The 17,081-nt window shown below is 52.6% G+C and overlaps 4 protein-coding genes across 4 annotated transcripts; 2 read left to right on the plus strand and 2 right to left on the minus strand.

Annotated features, from left to right (window-relative positions):
• Window positions 1–739: 739 nt before the first annotated feature.
• On the plus strand, window positions 740–7,751 carry LRP88_01838 (type I polyketide synthase; the record flags this gene model as incomplete). The annotated part of the gene is made up of 6 exons (XM_083238511.1): window positions 740–1,028; window positions 1,093–1,477; window positions 1,536–1,714; window positions 1,766–6,462; window positions 6,510–6,830; window positions 6,879–7,751. 6 exons carry the CDS (start codon window positions 740–742, stop codon window positions 7,749–7,751), a joined length of 6,744 nt encoding a protein of 2,247 aa, XP_083105619.1.
• A 3,151-nt stretch (window positions 7,752–10,902) lies between these two features.
• Window positions 10,903–11,712, minus strand: LRP88_01839 (uncharacterized protein; the record flags this gene model as incomplete). Its single annotated transcript, XM_083238512.1, has 1 exon — window positions 10,903–11,712. One exon carries the CDS (start codon window positions 11,710–11,712, stop codon window positions 10,903–10,905), a length of 810 nt encoding a protein of 269 aa, XP_083105620.1.
• A 982-nt stretch (window positions 11,713–12,694) lies between these two features.
• Window positions 12,695–13,378, minus strand: LRP88_01840 (cupin domain-containing protein; the record flags this gene model as incomplete). Its single annotated transcript, XM_083238513.1, has 1 exon — window positions 12,695–13,378. The coding sequence occupies one exon, from the start codon at window positions 13,376–13,378 to the stop codon at window positions 12,695–12,697; it is 684 nt and encodes a 227-aa protein (XP_083105621.1).
• Window positions 13,379–14,575: 1,197 nt separating this feature from the next.
• LRP88_01841 (HET domain-containing protein) lies at window positions 14,576–16,454 on the plus strand (the record flags this gene model as incomplete). Its single annotated transcript, XM_083238514.1, has 3 exons — window positions 14,576–14,939; window positions 14,991–16,394; window positions 16,450–16,454. 3 exons carry the CDS (start codon window positions 14,576–14,578, stop codon window positions 16,452–16,454), a joined length of 1,773 nt encoding a protein of 590 aa, XP_083105622.1.
• Between the last annotated feature and the right edge of the window lie 627 nt (window positions 16,455–17,081).

Below are 17,081 nucleotides of genomic sequence, written 5' to 3' on the forward strand. Positions count from 1 at the left end.
AATGCGCATATGAATCCAAGACATGCCGTGATGATCGACGTCGACTATCAACGTAGCAATCTACGCTAGGTGGGGGCGTGTCGTAGATCTCGGCCTTTTCCAAACACCAATAACTCTTGCCCCTGTCTCTTTGGACCATACATAGTTCGGAACCAAGAAGAGCCGAAAGGCGTCGGAAAGTGGGCGAAAGCAGTCGAGAAACGATTCATAAACTATCGCATGCCATCCCATCGCATCATCTATAGCTAAGCTGTGAACGGCGAGATCAACTGCCGATGCAAAGGGCCAGGGTATCGACGCCATGATCGAAAGGGTCTCGGTGTAACAGATACATAGGATTCGGTTCCGTATCTAGGTCGAGTCTGTATCTGGACCAAGGGAAGTGATCTGCTCCCCCTATCTCTTGGCACACGATGCTCTTGTCTACATGCAGTAGAGGTAGCAGTACATCCTTGACTTGATGGATGAGAAACGGAATCCCAGCGCGCCAGTGCAATCCAGGGGAGTCTTGGCTTGATGTTTCCATTAAGGCGGTTTATCAAAAACGATGAGACCGGCGAATATTGAATAGCAGAAGCTGAGTTCGGTCATGGTAGCGCAAGGGTAAAAAAACGATATAGCTGCATTGATTTCCTTCCTTTGCTTTTGCTTCACTTGTTCCGATATCTGTCAACCCAACTATTTCGCACAGCTCCTGGGCTTCTCGTAGCATCTTTCAACTTCAAATCCACACACCACAATGGCAGCCAACCAAGAGCCCCAGCTAGCGCCCATCGCCATAGTCGGCATGTCCTGCCGGCTGTCCGGCGACGTGTCTAACCCCGAAGACTTCTGGACACTCCTGTCTCGGTCACGAAGCGGCTGGCGAGAGATACCAGAAGACAGGTTCTCCATGGGAGCCTTTCACCACCCGAACCCTCAGAAGAAGGGGTGCATCAACGCCAAGGGGGGTTACTTTATGAATCAGGACCTGTCGCGGTTCGATGCTCCGTTTTTTAACATCACAGAGCAGGAAGCCTTGGCCATGGGTGAGACAATATTCTCAAGTACCCCCAAAATGTCTTGCATATGTCCTAACATGTCTTGTTATAGACCCGCAACAACGGCAGCTACTCGAGTGCACATACGAGGCACTTGAGAATGCTGGTGTCCCCAAGGAGACAATCGCTGGCCGCAACATTGGCGTCTTTGTTGGTGGTGCCTTGTCAGACTATCGCATGGGTACTCTACGTGATGTGAACAGAGTACCAATGTTTGATGCCACTGGTAATCACCAATCCATCCAAGCGGGCCGTTTGTCTTACTACTTCGACTTTCATGGCCCCTGTTCATCGATAGACACCGCATGCTCATCGAGCCTGTATGCTCTGCATCAGGCTGTGCAAAGTATTAGGTCTGGCGAATCCGAGCAGGCCATTGTGGCTGCTGCCAACCTGCACCTCCAACCGGATGATTACATCTCCATGTCGATGCTAGGGTGAGACACATTGTTCTTATTCACCACAAGTCTTTATACATGATGCTAACCAATCAAGTATCTTAAATGAGCATGGAAGGACCTTTGCCTTCGATGAGCGAGCCAAGTCTGGCTTCGCCCGTGGTGAGGGCGTCGGGGCCCTCCTTCTGAAGCCTCTTGACCAGGCTCTGAAGGACAATGACAAGATCCGTTCAGTCATTGTCAACACTGGCACAAGCCAAGATGGAAAGACTGTTGGTAAGTAAACTCGCAAAAGTTTCGAAGCACACCACACTTACACCCCCTTAGGCATCTCAACGCCAAACGGCGAGGCTCAGGAGCGTCTCATGCGTGATGTTTACGCCAGGGCAGGCATCAATCCCGAAGACGTCGGCTTCATCGAAGCCCACGGCACGGGAACAAAAGTGGGTGATCCCATCGAAGTCGGCGCCCTCTCTCGCGTCTTCGGCAACGGCCGCACCAAGCGTTTTCCTCTCTACGTAGGGTCCGTCAAGACAAACGTCGGACACCTTGAAAATGCTAGCGGCATTGCATCCATCATTAAGGCGACTCTGATGCTCGAGAAGGGCTTCATCCTGCCTAATGTCAACTTTGAAAAGGCGAACCCCAGCATCCCCTTGGATCAGTGGAACATGAAGGTTCCTATCAACATCCGTCCTTGGCCAAAGAACAAGCGGTATATCAGCATCAACAACTTTGGCTTCGGAGGGTCCAACGCACATGCTGTTCTGGAACGCCCGCCTGTTTCTCCTTTGGATCTGCCGGTTGAGTCCAAGAATCAGCGTCCCAAGCTCTTTGTCTTGTCCGCTCACGATGAGGGGGCACTCAAGCGCCTGGCGTCGCAACTTGGTGTCTACATCGAGCAACATCCCGAAGTCTTCCAGAAGCGCCTCATTCGAGACATTGCCTACACGCTAGGCGAGCGTCGGTCTCATCTACAGTGGCGAACTGCCCTCGCAGCAACATCTCTCGATGAGCTCGCCTTGTCACTCAATGGCATTGACGCCCTGCCAAGTAGAGCTGCCAAGGTTCCCAAGCTTGCTTTCGTTTACACCGGCCAAGGAGCGCAGTGGGCTGGCATGGGCCGTGAGCTGCTGAGTAGCCATCGCATCTTTGCTGACACAGTCAACGCTGCCGACGACTGCTTGAAGAGAATGGGTGCCAGTTTCTCTCTGATCGAGGAGCTAAACAAGAGCAAAGACGAGTCGCAGATCGGAAAAGCACACATCAGCCAACCTATCTGTACGGCGGTTCAGCTGGGCCTAACAGCCTTGCTTGAGTCCTGGGGCATCAAGCCTTCAATGGTGGTCGGCCACTCTAGTGGTGAGATTGGAGCTGCCTTTGCCACCGGTGCTATCACTCTCGAGGCTGCTATGGCTGCTGCTTACCACCGCGGCCAGGCCGCTCAGAAGATGAAGGCCAAGTTCCCGGATCTCCGGGGCTCCATGATCGCTGTCGGTGCTGGCCCAGCCGAGGTGAAAGACCTAATCCAGTCTCTTGGTCTCACCTCCATCGTCGTGGCGTGTGAAAACTCGCCCTCTTCCGTCACGGTATCTGGAGACGAGGATGCCATCGATAAGCTTGCTGTTGAGCTCGAGAATCGCAGCATCTTCAACCGTAAGCTGCGTGTTGATGTGGCTTACCACTCACCGCACATGCAGCTCGTCGCTGATGACTACATGGCTTCGATCAGCAACACCGTGAGCCAAGATTGCGACGGCGTTGCTTTCTACTCTTCCCTGAATGGCAACAAGCTCGACTCAACTGTCGCTCTTGGCCCATCCTACTGGGTTGACAACCTCACCAAGCCAGTCCTTTTCTCGTCGGCTTTGAAGGAGCTCTACGAAGACGGTCAGCCTGACATGGTTGTCGAAATTGGACCGCACTCAGCCTTGGAGGGTCCTATCAAGCAGATTCTCAAGGGCATCAGCAGCCAAGCCTCTAGTGTCAAGTACCAGTCGGCACTTGTGCGCAACCAACACGCCACGACCACAGCGCTCAAGCTTGCCGGCGCTCTTTTTGTCAAGGGCTACCCTGTCAACTTCAGCGCTATCAACGAGGATGATGGCGGTGCCCAGAAGCCTTCCTTGGTCGCTGACTTTGCCCCATACCCGTGGGCAGACCGGAAGTACTGGTTCGAGTCTCGCTCCAGCAAGCAGCATCGCCTCAAGCCATTCCCTCGCCACGATCTACTGGGCACACTCGAAGATAGCTACAGCGAGTTGGATCCCACATGGCGCAATGTCATTACTGTCGATGACGTGCCGTGGTTGAAGCATCACAAGATGCAGTCGCTGACGACAATGCCTTTGGCGGCTTACCTCTGCATGGCAGTGGAGGCTTCCATGCAACGTGCTGGTCTGCGCGGTATCCCCGCTGAGCAAATCCTTGGATACCGACTTCGCGAGATCTATTCGTCCAAGGCATTTGTGCTTGACGACAGCTCCGAGTATGAGACGGTTGTGACACTGCGATCGTACGCTGAAGGCACCCGCGCTCAATCCTCTGACTGGGACGAGTTCCGGATCGCCTCTTGGAACTCTAGCAGGGGTTGGTTGGAACACTGCACAGGACTTGTGGCTATTCGAAAGCAAGACACCTCCAACGCCGTCAGCCAGGGTAGCACACATGGTGCTCGTGCACGCAAGACTGCGGCCGATAACATCCACGGCGGCGAGCTGCCCACCCAAGACTTCTACTCTGAACTTGAGGGCTTTGGTGCCGAGTACGGACCTTTGTTCCAGCTACAGCCCTCAGGTGGTCTCAAGGTGTCGGGAGAGTACTCTACCAGCGGTGTCACCGTACCCGACACAGCCTCGAGTATGCCCTTCAACCACGAGACTCCCTCGATCCTACCAGCAGCATTCACAGACTTGTTTGTTCAGCTGACGTTGGCCATATTTGGCGCTGGACGAGGCGAGATGAAGTCTCTCTTCATGCCTACCGCCATCAAGGAGCTTGAGATCAGCAGCAATCTCCCAGGTTCGACAGGCCAGCAAGTCCAGGTTGTTGCTCACGGCAAACCCAATCCTGCCAGCCTTGGACCTGTCGACTTCTACGTCGATGTCTGGAACACTGAGCACAGCACCGAGCCTCTACTGAAGATGGACGGTTTCCGGATGACTCCTGTAAACGGCGACATGGGACAAGAGCAAGTCCCTCGCCAATTGTGCTACAAGATCCAGTGGGAGCAACTAAACCCTCTCGACCTGGAAAGCCCCCGAAGTGAGAAGAGCCTTGAAATGGCTCCTCGTCGCTGCAGCAACAACACGGTTTGCTCATCGTCGAGCGAAGATCTTAGCGACAGCCCCAGGTCCGTCGGTACACCTGCCAGTAGCCAGGACAGTGCCAGCCAGGATGGCCAACCGGCCGACACGCATTCTCTGCGTTTCACGCTCGACAAGAACTTCCTTGCGGAGCCTATCGTCATCATCTCTGACAAGGACGAAGGGGACCCGCTCGTCAGGGCGTTGGTGAATCTCGCTGACCTTCATACCGGATCCAAGCCTACCATTGTTCCCTTCTCCAAGGTTGAGCCTTCAGCGGTCCCATACATCTGTCTGGCTGAGCTTGATGGCCCGCTACTCCATGGGCTGTCGGCTGACACCTTTAATCGCTTGCAAAAGCTTCTTCTCACGTCCTCCTCCCTGCTTTGGGTGAGTGCAGGTGGCTATCGCTACGCCGAGAAGCCCGAGAACAACATGGCTCAAGGCCTGCTCCGATCAGTGCGCTCCGAGGCAAGCAAGACAGCCGCGCTTCTAGACCTGGACCCCAACTCGAAGCTCAATGCCTATGGTCGGGCGGAACTCATTTTTGAGGCGCTGACGACTTCACTTGTTAAGCCACAAGATGACACGCCCGTTGACTTTGAGTTCGCTGAAGAGGATGGCCAGCTTGTGGTGCCCCGCGTCGTCGAGTCCGAAGACATGAACGTCGCCATTTTCCGCGAGACGCAGGACTCGGCTCCGTATCTGCAGGAGTTCGATCAGCCTGGACGTCGAATCAAGGTGGCTGTCGGCACATATGGAGCGCTCGACTCTTTGTACTTCAAGGACGATATTGAGCTTCCTCTGGCGGAAGATGAGATCGAGATCAAGGTAGCCGCCACTGGCATGAACTTCAAGGACGTGGTGATTGCCATGGGCCAAGTCAGCAGCCCATACCTCGGTGTCGAATGCAGTGGCACTGTCAGCAAGGTAGGCTCAGAGGTGACATCACTGTCGGTCGGCGACAGGGTCTGCGCCATGTCGCTGGGTGCATACAGCACGTTCGCCAGATGCCCTGCGACCAGTGCCGCCATCATCCCCGAGGACATGAGCTTTGAGACAGCCGCCTCCATCCCCGTTGTCTACAGCACTGCCTACTACGGCATTGTCAACCTCGCCCACCTGCAGCCCGGTGAGCGGATCCTCATCCACGCCGCGTCAGGTGGTGTCGGCCAAGCCGCGGTTCAACTCGCCCAGATGATCGGGGCCGAGATCTACGCAACTGTTGGCAGCGCCGAGAAGAAGAAGTTGCTGGTTGACACATACGGTATCCCCGAAGACCATATCTTCTACAGTCGCAACACCGACTTTGGACCCGCGATCCGAGAGGCCACCAACGGCGAGGGTGTCGATGTGGTCATCAACTCCCTCGCTGGTGATCTCCTCCGCGAGACCTGGGAATGCCTGTCCCACTTTGGACGTTTTGTCGAGATTGGCAAGAGAGACATCACATCTAACACGAGGCTGGAGATGAGCAAGTTTGAGTACAACTGCACTTTTAGCTCCGTCGACCTCACACTTGTGGCTGCCGAGCGACCCAGGATTATGAAGCGCGTGCTAACGTCCGTCATGAATCTGTTGGCCGAAGATGTGGTGAAACCCGTCGGGCCTATCATCACGGTTGGGATTTCCGAAGTCGAGACTGCATTGCGCAAGCTCCAGAGCGGAAAGACTTCTGGCAAGGTCATTGTCAGCCCCCGGCCTGGCGAGAGAGTCAAGGTAGGCGCATGTTTCCTCATTGACGGTTCAACTGCTAACAATATCAGGCTACGCATCCCCAAAGAAGCTCTGACTTGCTTCAAGCGGAGGCTACTTACTTCATCATTGGCGGCACTGGCGGCATCGGCCGCTCCATGGCCAGACGGATGATTCAGCTGGGTGCTCGACACATCGTGCTCCTGTCGCGCACTTCAAGAGTGACTGGAGAGCTTGGCCAGCTATCAGAATACGCCAGAACTCAGGGTGCCAATATCTACCTGCGGGCTTGTGATGTTTCCGATGAGAAGAGCGTCGGGGCTCTCGTGGAAGAGTCAGCGCGGACATTACCTCCTGTTCGCGGCGTCATCCACGCTGCAATGGTGCTTAGAGTAAGTGATCGATGGATTCAAATGTTGACCCCAGCTAACACGCCATAGGATGTTTTGTTCGAGAAGATGACATTTGAAGACTACGACCTTGTGGTCCGGTCCAAGGTGTACGGCGCATGGAACTTCCACAAGACCCTGCTCAATACTCCCTTGGACTTTTTCGTGGTGCTCTCCTCTGTAGCCGGCATCGTGGGCAACAGAGGTCAAGCTGCGTATTCGGCTGCCAACACCTACCTCGACGCATTCACTCAACATCGCCTGCGCAGCGGCCTCCCAGCGACATGTTTGAACCTGGGAGCTGTCTCGGGCGTCGGCTATTTAGCAGAGAACTCGGCCAAACAAGCACAGGTGCTCAAGAACCTCTCAGGCTCCACGGTCGACGAGTCCGAGGTCCTTGCTCTTCTGGAGCAGGCCATCAACGGCAAGATCGGTGTCATGGGCAATGAGCAGTGCGTGACAGGGCTCGACTTTAGCGACGGAACATCTCTGCCCTATTACGCTTCCGATGGAAGATTCGTCCATCTCCGCCACGCCGCAATCATCAAGTCGCAAGACGCAAGCGACCTCCCAGCATCGGCATCTCTGACCATCGCCCAAGAGGTTCAGCGAGCGGCTACCAGGGAAGACGCTCAAGGGATTGTGACAATCGGTCTACGCGACAAGCTCGGTGCAATCCTCATGCTACCGCCCGAAGTCCTGCAGTCTCACCAAGGGAATGCTCCTGTGACGGCATTTGGCTTGGATTCTCTCAACGCCATCGAGCTTCGGAACTGGATAACCAAGGAACTACAGGCACATCTGCAGATCTTGGAGCTGCTCACGAGCAGTAGCTTAGGCGATCTTGCTTCATTAGTATTGAAAAAGTCAAGGCTCGGGGATATTTGGCGTAAGAACGAGGAAATGACAGGACAATCATCATAAGTCTTAGATTACTTATGATAGATTTATGTAATAATTCCCTTTTGATTAGATTAGTTCATGCGTTTCTGAGCCAATCATGACATTATCTTTCTCTAACCCTCGAATCATATCACTGTAATTCATGAGCACTCTTATCAAAGTCATACCAAGGCTTCTTGACAAGAATCTTCTAACGATAGCCCTAACTGCGTGCCAAACGTCCATAACGACATGCTGGGTGCTGATTTTCTTCCTCGCCTGTTGTTTCCATTGCCAATCAATCCACATCAACACACACCTCCGAGGGGCTACGAGATTGGTTGGAGTACTATCAGTTGTTAGAGTACGAGCCATCACAGAACTTCATGGAGAGCTTACTGTTGTGAAGTTTCGCTGAAGGTAACTCAAGTCAGCCATCAATTCTTTGCGGGAACTTGTGCACTCACTTTGGCTCCCTGAGTAGCACCACGGCCAGACCCTCTCTGGCCGAAGCCACGACCGCCACGACCGCGCTGCTGCTCACCCTATGCTCCATGCCTTCCTCTCTTCGGTTCTGTGTCATGTTCACCGTAGTATATGTGGATAAAGACTGAAGGGGAGGGATGAGCGTCGCTTGCGGTATGCTTCTCGACTATGGGATCGCCGCTCACAGTGGAGTGCTCGTCGGGGTGCTGGAGGATGCCAGCCGGATGCAGAGAATACCGCAGCAGAGGTAAATGCATATTGGACTCGAAAACGAAAGCGGGGAGCTGGAAGAGGTCGAGGTCGTCTTACAAAACCGTTGTAGGAGTTCTACAGAGGCAGGTCAGCGACGACAATCGGGCTAAGGATAAGGAAAACAGCACTTACGCAGACCATGATGAAGAGAGTCTAGGACACGAGACAGAGGGCGTTAGTCCATAATATCGATTGCATATCAATGGGCAACGGGCAGACGAGCACTTACAGCGAAAGAGAGATTGGTTCTACGCAATAGAGACTTATGTCAGAAGCGCCAGGGGACCGATTGTTGAACAGGAAGCGAAACCTACGATTGAAGTGGGTTGGAAACTGAAATCAAGATCAGTAAATTCGAGCATCGATGACCTGGGACGGCGGACTCACGAAGAAGAGCGAAACGTCACTACGACACACAACCATCAATGTCAGCATGGCCGGACATTAATCACTTCTATTGGGAGATGGCAACTTACGACGACAGCTGAAGATTGGTGGATGGTTGAAGAAGAAAGAATCTCGAATGTTGACTTCGGTGTTGGTCATGCATGGACTTCGGGCACGCAGGATTTCGCACCTCTCAATCAAAAGGGGAGGAAATGAAATCTGGTCGGAATGGCTGGTTCAGCGTGCATGGCTCACACAGGAAAGGGGACCATCTCTTCCAAGTTTATTCGGTTGCGCTGGGTGGTGTTGTGTACCTGGTTGTGACGGTCGTCTCGATCAGTGGTGGTCGACGGCGGGGCAGCAGATGCAGGCAGAAAGCCTCACGTGACAACCCCCTCCTGACGTACCTGCCGGAACAGATATCGAACTCGTTGTGACTCTCACGCCGGACGCACCTTCTTATTCATCAGCATCGAAGCATCCGCGAATCAACACAGCATCATTCAGACGCCCTTTTGTGTTATTTCATCAACCAGCCATCCACCATGTCTTCTTCCGAGCGATTTCAACGCCAAGTTCCTAAGCATGACGGCGTGCCGCACAACTACAGGGACCGTACCCCAGCTACAGAAGCAACATGACCATCACAGGATGGGAAGGCCGCGAGATTGAGAGCATGCTGACGACCATCATCTTGGTAGTGCACTCGAATTCCCTGACGCAGAACAGCTGCAGACGAAGAAGGCCATCTCCGGCAAGATTGCCAAGCTCGAACGTGAATTCGAATCCGCGGACACCGAACGAGTCGATCCCATCGCGGGACAAGCCCGAGCCGTACGCCACTTGAGAACAACCATCAAAAGCCCATCAAAACCTCATCAGAAGCTCATCAGAAGGGATGAAAAGATCGCGGCGGCTGAACCGGATAAGAACCCCGGGCACAGCATCGACTGCGTGATGGAAACCACCACCGATGAGGCCAAGACCAATGCCGATGAACAATTCAAAGAGGTCACATTGAACAAGAGACGAAACGATCACATCGAGCACATGAACGTTGATCTCTGGCGAGTCAGACGAAGCCGACATCTCCATACCCTCCACGTCAAAGTCAAATGGCTACGGGTCCATACAAGCACAGCCAGCACGAAATCCCCTGCGATCGGCTGCGATCTCACAAAAGCATCTCCGCAGAGAGTACAAGAAGAGCAAATGAAACCATATCCCCGGACAGCAGACTCGATTCGCATCGAGTTCATTGGCAAGACAAGCAGCAAGAAGACCGGCCATCTTTCTCTACGGAGTGATTTGAGCCAGATACGGCCAATCTTACCTAGCTACGAGCAGGTTTGGTTGAGTCATGTTGTTTCATAAGGCCCCAACCGTCCAGTTCTCTCTGAGGAGTTTTCTGAGTCGTGGCCAGTCTTTCTCAGCCTTAGTTGCGAGTTTGATTGAGCCAGAGTCCAGTCGCAACTGAGCCGGGGTGCCAGTGTTCTGAGTCCAGAAAGGGGCGCCTCCATCAGGACTAAGGGGAGCCTAGAGGAAGTGCGGCGAGGGCGGACTCCTACAACCTCCGCGTGGTGCCGCCCGGGGACCTGGTCTCTTGTAGACTTCAGGCAATGTAGGAGACGCAAGCAGCGGTGGTCAAGAGGGAAGATGTTTTGTGCTTGGAATGATGCGGGGCCAGTTCATAGGCTGTTCTTTGAACAAAGTCGTTGTGCTCGAACGTGTCTGGAGTGTCAATTGCCTTCGCCATGTCCCTTTCCACCTAGCAGACCCTTGAAGGATCTACCATCCTGCGCCCCAAGGATGACGTGACTCAACCCCAGTCGGGGCGACATGATGTTTGAGCTTTCTCCTTCGAGGCACCGCCTAATCCAGACCCTTCACGTCACATCGAACAGGAGAGAGTATATGTACTAAGGTGAGAAGAGGCAAACAAGGCAATCACTTGGCTAGCACCTATGGGCAGTGATGGGGACATGAGTTGGCCAATGGTTAATTACACATCGTCGGTTCCGCGTTCACTTGCGAGTATTATTGAACCAAGGGCCTCAATTGTTAAAATCTAACTCCACTCAATGTCCATGTCAGGCCTCATACTCCGGTTTGATCCATCGACATCACCGGTGATCTGGTTGTCTCGACGAACCAAGAGCCTAATCCACTCCTTAACCAAGAACTCGGAGGGGCCGGTGGCCCAAAAACCTGGGTCGACTTCATCGTCCCCAGCGCGCATGTAGCGCCCCGTGTAATCCTCATCGCCCAATTCCCCAAGCCTTCGTATGAAGCACGCCACAGGGCTCTCGTTCGCTCCACTGTTGGGATCAGGATGGGTATCGGAAACCTCGATTTGAACGTACTCGCAGTCGTAATCGTAAAATACCGGGCCAACCTCCCTGTCGGATGTTGCGGACCAACGGACATTCTTGTCGATAAGCCACAGTTTGGTCCAAAATGAACAATCTGCTAGGTCCTCAAGCATCCTCGCCAGATAACCTCGAGCAGATTTCTCCTCCTTCAAAGTGTAGATGTTGCCTGGAAGGAAACGGTTCCAACTGGGGTCGAACTCGATGGCGAAATTTTGCGCACCCAAGGTTCTGGAGGCACTGTTGGCGAAAGGGAGACTGTGAATGATGTTTCTCCTTTCCCCTGACCAAAAGACTGATTCGCAACTGTCGGAAGTGATGCAGAAGATGTCCCGCGTGGGGTAAACCGTGAGATACGACTCATCGTGACCCTCGCGTACAGTGATCATCGCTGGAGGGACAGCCTCTCTTCCACCAACCCGATCAGCATAATAGTACTCTGGGACCCTCCTTTCCTGCTGGCCTATCTTTAGAAGATCGTTCCACTCCCTGAGCTGGTAATGTTCCATGATGACGGCCCGCGACTCTTTGCAAGCCGCCCAGAGCCCTGCATGCCATAGGCAGGCGGATCTGTGATCTGGGTTGGCTCGACCATGTCTCTTCAACCGATCAAACTTGCCCCAGCTTAGTGGTACGAGTCTCTTGTCGTTGCCAATCGTGCAATAGTGCAAACCAGGCCAGTGTCGTTGAGATGGGCGCAAGAATGTTTCCCAAATGTGCAGCCGAAGCTCAGTCGGGAGGTTTGGAAATGGGTGGAAAGTGGAAGAATCCATCTTGCAAGCTGGAACTGAGGTAAAACAGACTTGAGTCTTTGCCGGAACATTAACGACTGTGTTGAAAATGTCATGAAAAGAGTAGTGGATCGAGAAAGAAGGAATCTAGTGAGCGAAGTGGCAGTCCTTGATACTAGATCGAGGCAAGTCTGGGAAACAGAAATCAGGGAGGTCAACGATTTGCTTTATAGATGAAATGAAAGCCAATGAGTCGACTTGAGATGACTCAAACTCTCCAGGGAGACAGGCGCAGAAAAGCTTATTCCTGTCCTCAGCCCGGTGAGTCAATGGCCGAGAGAGTTCATGATCGAAAGCTTACTCCCGTACACTCCTCGTAATCTTTCTCGGCGATGAGAGTCACGAAACCTCTATGATGAAGACTTGCACATTGCATCCCGCACCCCATTCCTTACGGCCGAACAGACACTAGTGTTTACCTCCGAAGTGAGTACTTGGAACTCGACGACTGGCATCTCAGGGTGGCTTAAGCACATCTCAGTCATATCGTTTCGAGAGATTGGAACCTCCTGTCGCCCTCTGTTGAAAGTTTATTCTTTATCCACGTTGTCAACACTCTCCTCACTATGACACTGAATCATCATTGAGGACGACAACAAGCTGGTCTTGCCTCCAATTCATCCCAGATGCGCAAAATACCATCAAATACAATATCCAATGTCTACACCATTCTTAAAATACCCTAGCAACAGGGCGCCCACTACAGTGCGCTCTTATACCCTTCCTGCTGATTCTTCCAGTACTTGTTGGTGCCACCCTTCTGACCAACAACAGGATCAAATTCAGGGTTGCGAACGCTCCACACCGCCTCAAACTCCTCTGGAGTGCCCGCTCTCTCTTCCCACGTCCATGAGAAGCCTCGTGGATAGGCCCCCATCATGACGAACCCTCGGGTCGGCAACTCTGACACTGCCACTCTTGCATTTTCCACCGTGATGCCGCGGGCCGCTCCCGTCAGACAGTCAGCTTCGATATGTGTAGCAGCTGGATCGTAAGACTTGTGTGAAACGCCAGCCGGGATAACAAAGAGGTCGCCGACATTGACCTCGAGGTCCAGCCCACCCTCCTCGTAGGCATCTCCATAAGTGTGCTTCTCCCAGTCATCACTCAAGTCGGCTACTCCCCAGCGAATGCGACCGGGTCCAGAAGTGACAACCATTACTTCATGGGTTTGGGAGTGATAGTGCGACCTTTGTTGACGGCCATACTTTGTAACCCACTGGACATCCCAGTCATTGGCACGAAAGGCATCAAAGACGGCAGTAGCGTCGACTTTGCCATCGCGGACGAAGACATTCTTGTAGAGAAGGAGAGGTTTCGGAGAATTGGGGACAAGTTTTGTGGGCTTGATGTTGTAGACGATGGGCTCTGGGAATTCCGGCATGTTGGTCAAAGAGGTGGTGAGACAAGACAACAGGGGAAGGGGAATGTGTAAGGCACAAGGCGAATAGCTCTATGCGACTAGTAATTAATAAATCCCACAAGTTCAATGACATTCAAAGCGGGTGGGAGCAACAAGCGACCCTTGGAAGCATTTATAGACCCGATCGTGTGACGAATCCTGCGAGGAGAGCTGCTGATCGACCGCGGCAAGATATCCGACACTCGAGAGTCAGCTTGCTTATCGGATAGTATAAACTCGGGGCAAAGTAATTGACTAGGAAAGTCATGCCGGGAATGATGGGGTGGATTACAAAGGCAAGGTGTAGTTCGACTCAACCCATCGGCCCAAGAAGCCGGTGTGGTGCGCGAGAACTCGAGTGATAGCATGTGGAATACAGGGCAATGTGTCAAAGGTCCGCCGTCGAACATGTCAGTAAAAAACCCTTTTAGTGACTCGATCAGACAGGAGAGCCCCTACCCTTTGTTTCCAACATCTCCCTCATCTACGAGTGTCGGCGAAGCCATCGCCAGCATTCCATGATCATTGAACTCGGCCCAAGGTGCCGACCATTGTGACGCGGAGAAAGATGCCGCTAGCGTGATCCCTGCACCCAGTAGTTGTTGTCGCTGGTGTCTCCTTCATCATTAGGTACCTTGCAGGGATTTTGGTCAATTACGATCAAGATCTCTTTTCCCACACGTAAATTGGGCTATAGGTTTAACGCATTGTCACCAAGCTAGAGAGTGATTCGGATAATGCCCTAGCAGTGGAGACCAGTACGCCTTACCATTTTCAGGGACATCGCAAGCCCACAACAGTTGCAAAGCGCGCCCTACCCAGTAACACCGCTCATAATTCATCTCACTCTCAATCAATCATGTGCGCAGCATGCTCAAGCGATAAGAAATATGCAGTCAAGCGTCATTTGAAGGAAAATCAAATGGGAGAACTGCTAACAAGATCGAGATCGGTGAATTACCCCAGTGATGCCCAGGACGTATCTTGCCATTTATTTCCGTGTATGGAGTAAACAACACCCAAGAATGATGCTCCTCCAAAACTCAACTGCCAAGCAACTCCAGACAGCCTTGTCACTCCTTCAAGCCACATTCAGCCTCCATTTAATCCCTCACCTCATGACCAACATCTATCTCAAATTCTGCATGCCAAAGCCTCTCATTGGTAATACTTGTCAAAATGGACATGATGGATGTCGACTCTGAGGAGTCCTCGGATGAGTTGCGCCGTATTTGCCATGTCTGCTCAGGAATCACGGCCCAGGCCTTGACCTCGACTGGAGGTTATCGCCATATATCAAGCCGGGTTGACCTAGCGAAGATGCAACCCTACTGCGATCTGTGCAATATTCTGTCTCACCAGATCTGCCCAAGTCCTACGAGCGTCTTTAACAAGTACAGAGTTGGCAACTTTAGGAATCTGCGACTTGGCACTAGAAGATCGGGCGTACGCCAGGGCAACGTGGTCACTGTGGCGATTGACACAGATGATGAGGGGACGTTGTCAGCCGAAATTGATATTTTGGAAGTTTGGACGCCTCGCGGTGAGATATTCTGATCCACGTTACTGATATCAAGACTCATGGTGAGACTAGGAGACCCAGCTGCAGCCCTCGGGCTCCCTGTGCTCAATACACATCTCACCAATACCAAGTCCACCGAGACTTTTCAGTTTATCCAAGCGTGCCTAGATGAGTGCAGTGCGCATGATTGCAAGTCTCCTCTTCGATTGGAGACTTCGCAGTCAGCTCCGTCTCGACTTCTGGACGTCGATAATACAGTGTGTCTCATCGACGTCGGAAAAGTTTGCCCTCCCTACGTAGCCCTGAGTCACTGCTGGGGCACCAATCTGTCAAAGTACATGACCGTCTGGGCGAACTTGGCCCACAAGAAAACTGGCATTGGATGGAATGAGTTGACGCCGACGTTCCGCGACGCTATCGAGATCACCCGCCGTCTGAAGTTACGCTACATCTGGATCGATGCCCTCTGTATCGTCCAGGATTCTAAAGAAGACTGGGCCAATGAGTCGGTAAAAATGGGCGACATCTATCACAATGCATTCATCACAGTCTCAGCAAGCCATGCTCGGGACGGGTTCGGAGGCTGTTTCAACACCCAAAGTGCCGTTGGACTAGGAGAAACCTTTATCACTATTACCAACCAGGATCAGTCAGGCCAAGAATCGTCCGTCATGTTGACCAGCACTTTGTCATCCGATCCTCCCCGTGTAGTAGAGAATAGCCCGATCAACAGTCGTGGCTGGGTTTACCAAGAACGCATTCTCTCGCCGCGAATCATCCACTTTGCTTCGACTCAAGTCGTTTGGGAATGCCGCAAGACCTATCGACTCGAGAACCTCAGGCCAATGGTCTTGCCAACAATCCCTTGCATGATTCTCCGGCCAGACACCGTGGACAGCGCTGTTATGGCTGAGCGGTGGCACAGAGGAATTGTCGAGACGTACTGTAGGCGGGCGTTTACCAGATATGACGACCAGTTGGTAGCTCTTGCAGGAATTGCACAGATCTATCGACTGCACATCAAAGACCGATATTTGGCCGGATTGTGGGAGTCTCATCTGGCGTACGGGCTGTCCTGGGGACACACCGAAAAACCAAATCACAAGCCCCAGGGTCGGCGACATCCAAGCTGGACGTGGGCGTCGCAAGATGGAGAAATCAGATGGTATCCCATCTCCCACTTTGCTGCCGATACCGGGTTCTCTCTAGTGGCTAACAACCTTGACTATGAGCTCACGGCTAGGAAGGAGTTTAGTCCAGTTAAGGGCGGTTACATCACTGTCAAAGGCCGGGTTGCTCGAGTTACTCGAATAGACCCCCTCCAAGTCACAGCTTTTGGAGAGGTCGACTTTTACCTGGGAAACATCGGAGGAAAATTCTTTGCGGACGAGCTGCTAGAATTACCACACATCTCATCAAAGCTACCAGAAGTGCTGGCTCTTGCGCTCGGGCATGTGGATGACTTCGCCTCACAAAGTACGCGAGTGCTCGTCTTGTTAAATTTTGGGCCCGGAGGCTCAGCGTATTCAAGGGTAGGGTATGGAATAGTGAACGGTTTTGGAAGCGCGGAAGCCTGTGTCGAGTTTTGGAGCAAGCAGGCACCACGACAAATTGATATTTACTAGAAGTTCTGAAAAGTATGTCCTCATGGTAATCGGTGCACGATACTCCCGTATTTAATGTGTTCTTGGATCACTATCCCGGTGTTTTCTTTGGATAGGTACGTCATTGACGACAAGAATAAGAAGAAGAGAGATGTTTGGCGCAACGTATTAACACGGCGCCCTCTTGCAAAAGTTCCTTGGCCTCCTGAAGCTTCTCTTCTTCTCGTGGAAATATTAATGGGATCAACGGCCTCTCGGATGAAGTGGGAACAACCACGCACTTAAGGGTCCGGGTATTTGGAAGCAAGCCTGGCTTGCTCAGACTCTCTCATGTTTGAAAGCCCCTTCTTTAGGCCGGTCACCGGGTCTGAGCGTTGGTCACCAATACTACCACCTATCATTTCATCCCTTTTCCGTTCCCAGTCTTTCTGGGCGTCGAGGTACTCTATGAGGCCGAAACTGTCAGTATCTGTTTGATATTTCTGGGAATCACAAACCTACCCTTCATAAGTTTATCTGAGTATTCCATGCGCTCTATTCCTCTTCCGTGCGATGTTCT

Source organism: Fusarium phalaenopsidis (genome assembly GCF_050370095.1).
Source record: "Fusarium phalaenopsidis strain FUZ10S chromosome Unknown contig_32282, whole genome shotgun sequence".
Lineage (NCBI taxonomy): Eukaryota > Fungi > Ascomycota > Sordariomycetes > Hypocreales > Nectriaceae > Fusarium > Fusarium phalaenopsidis.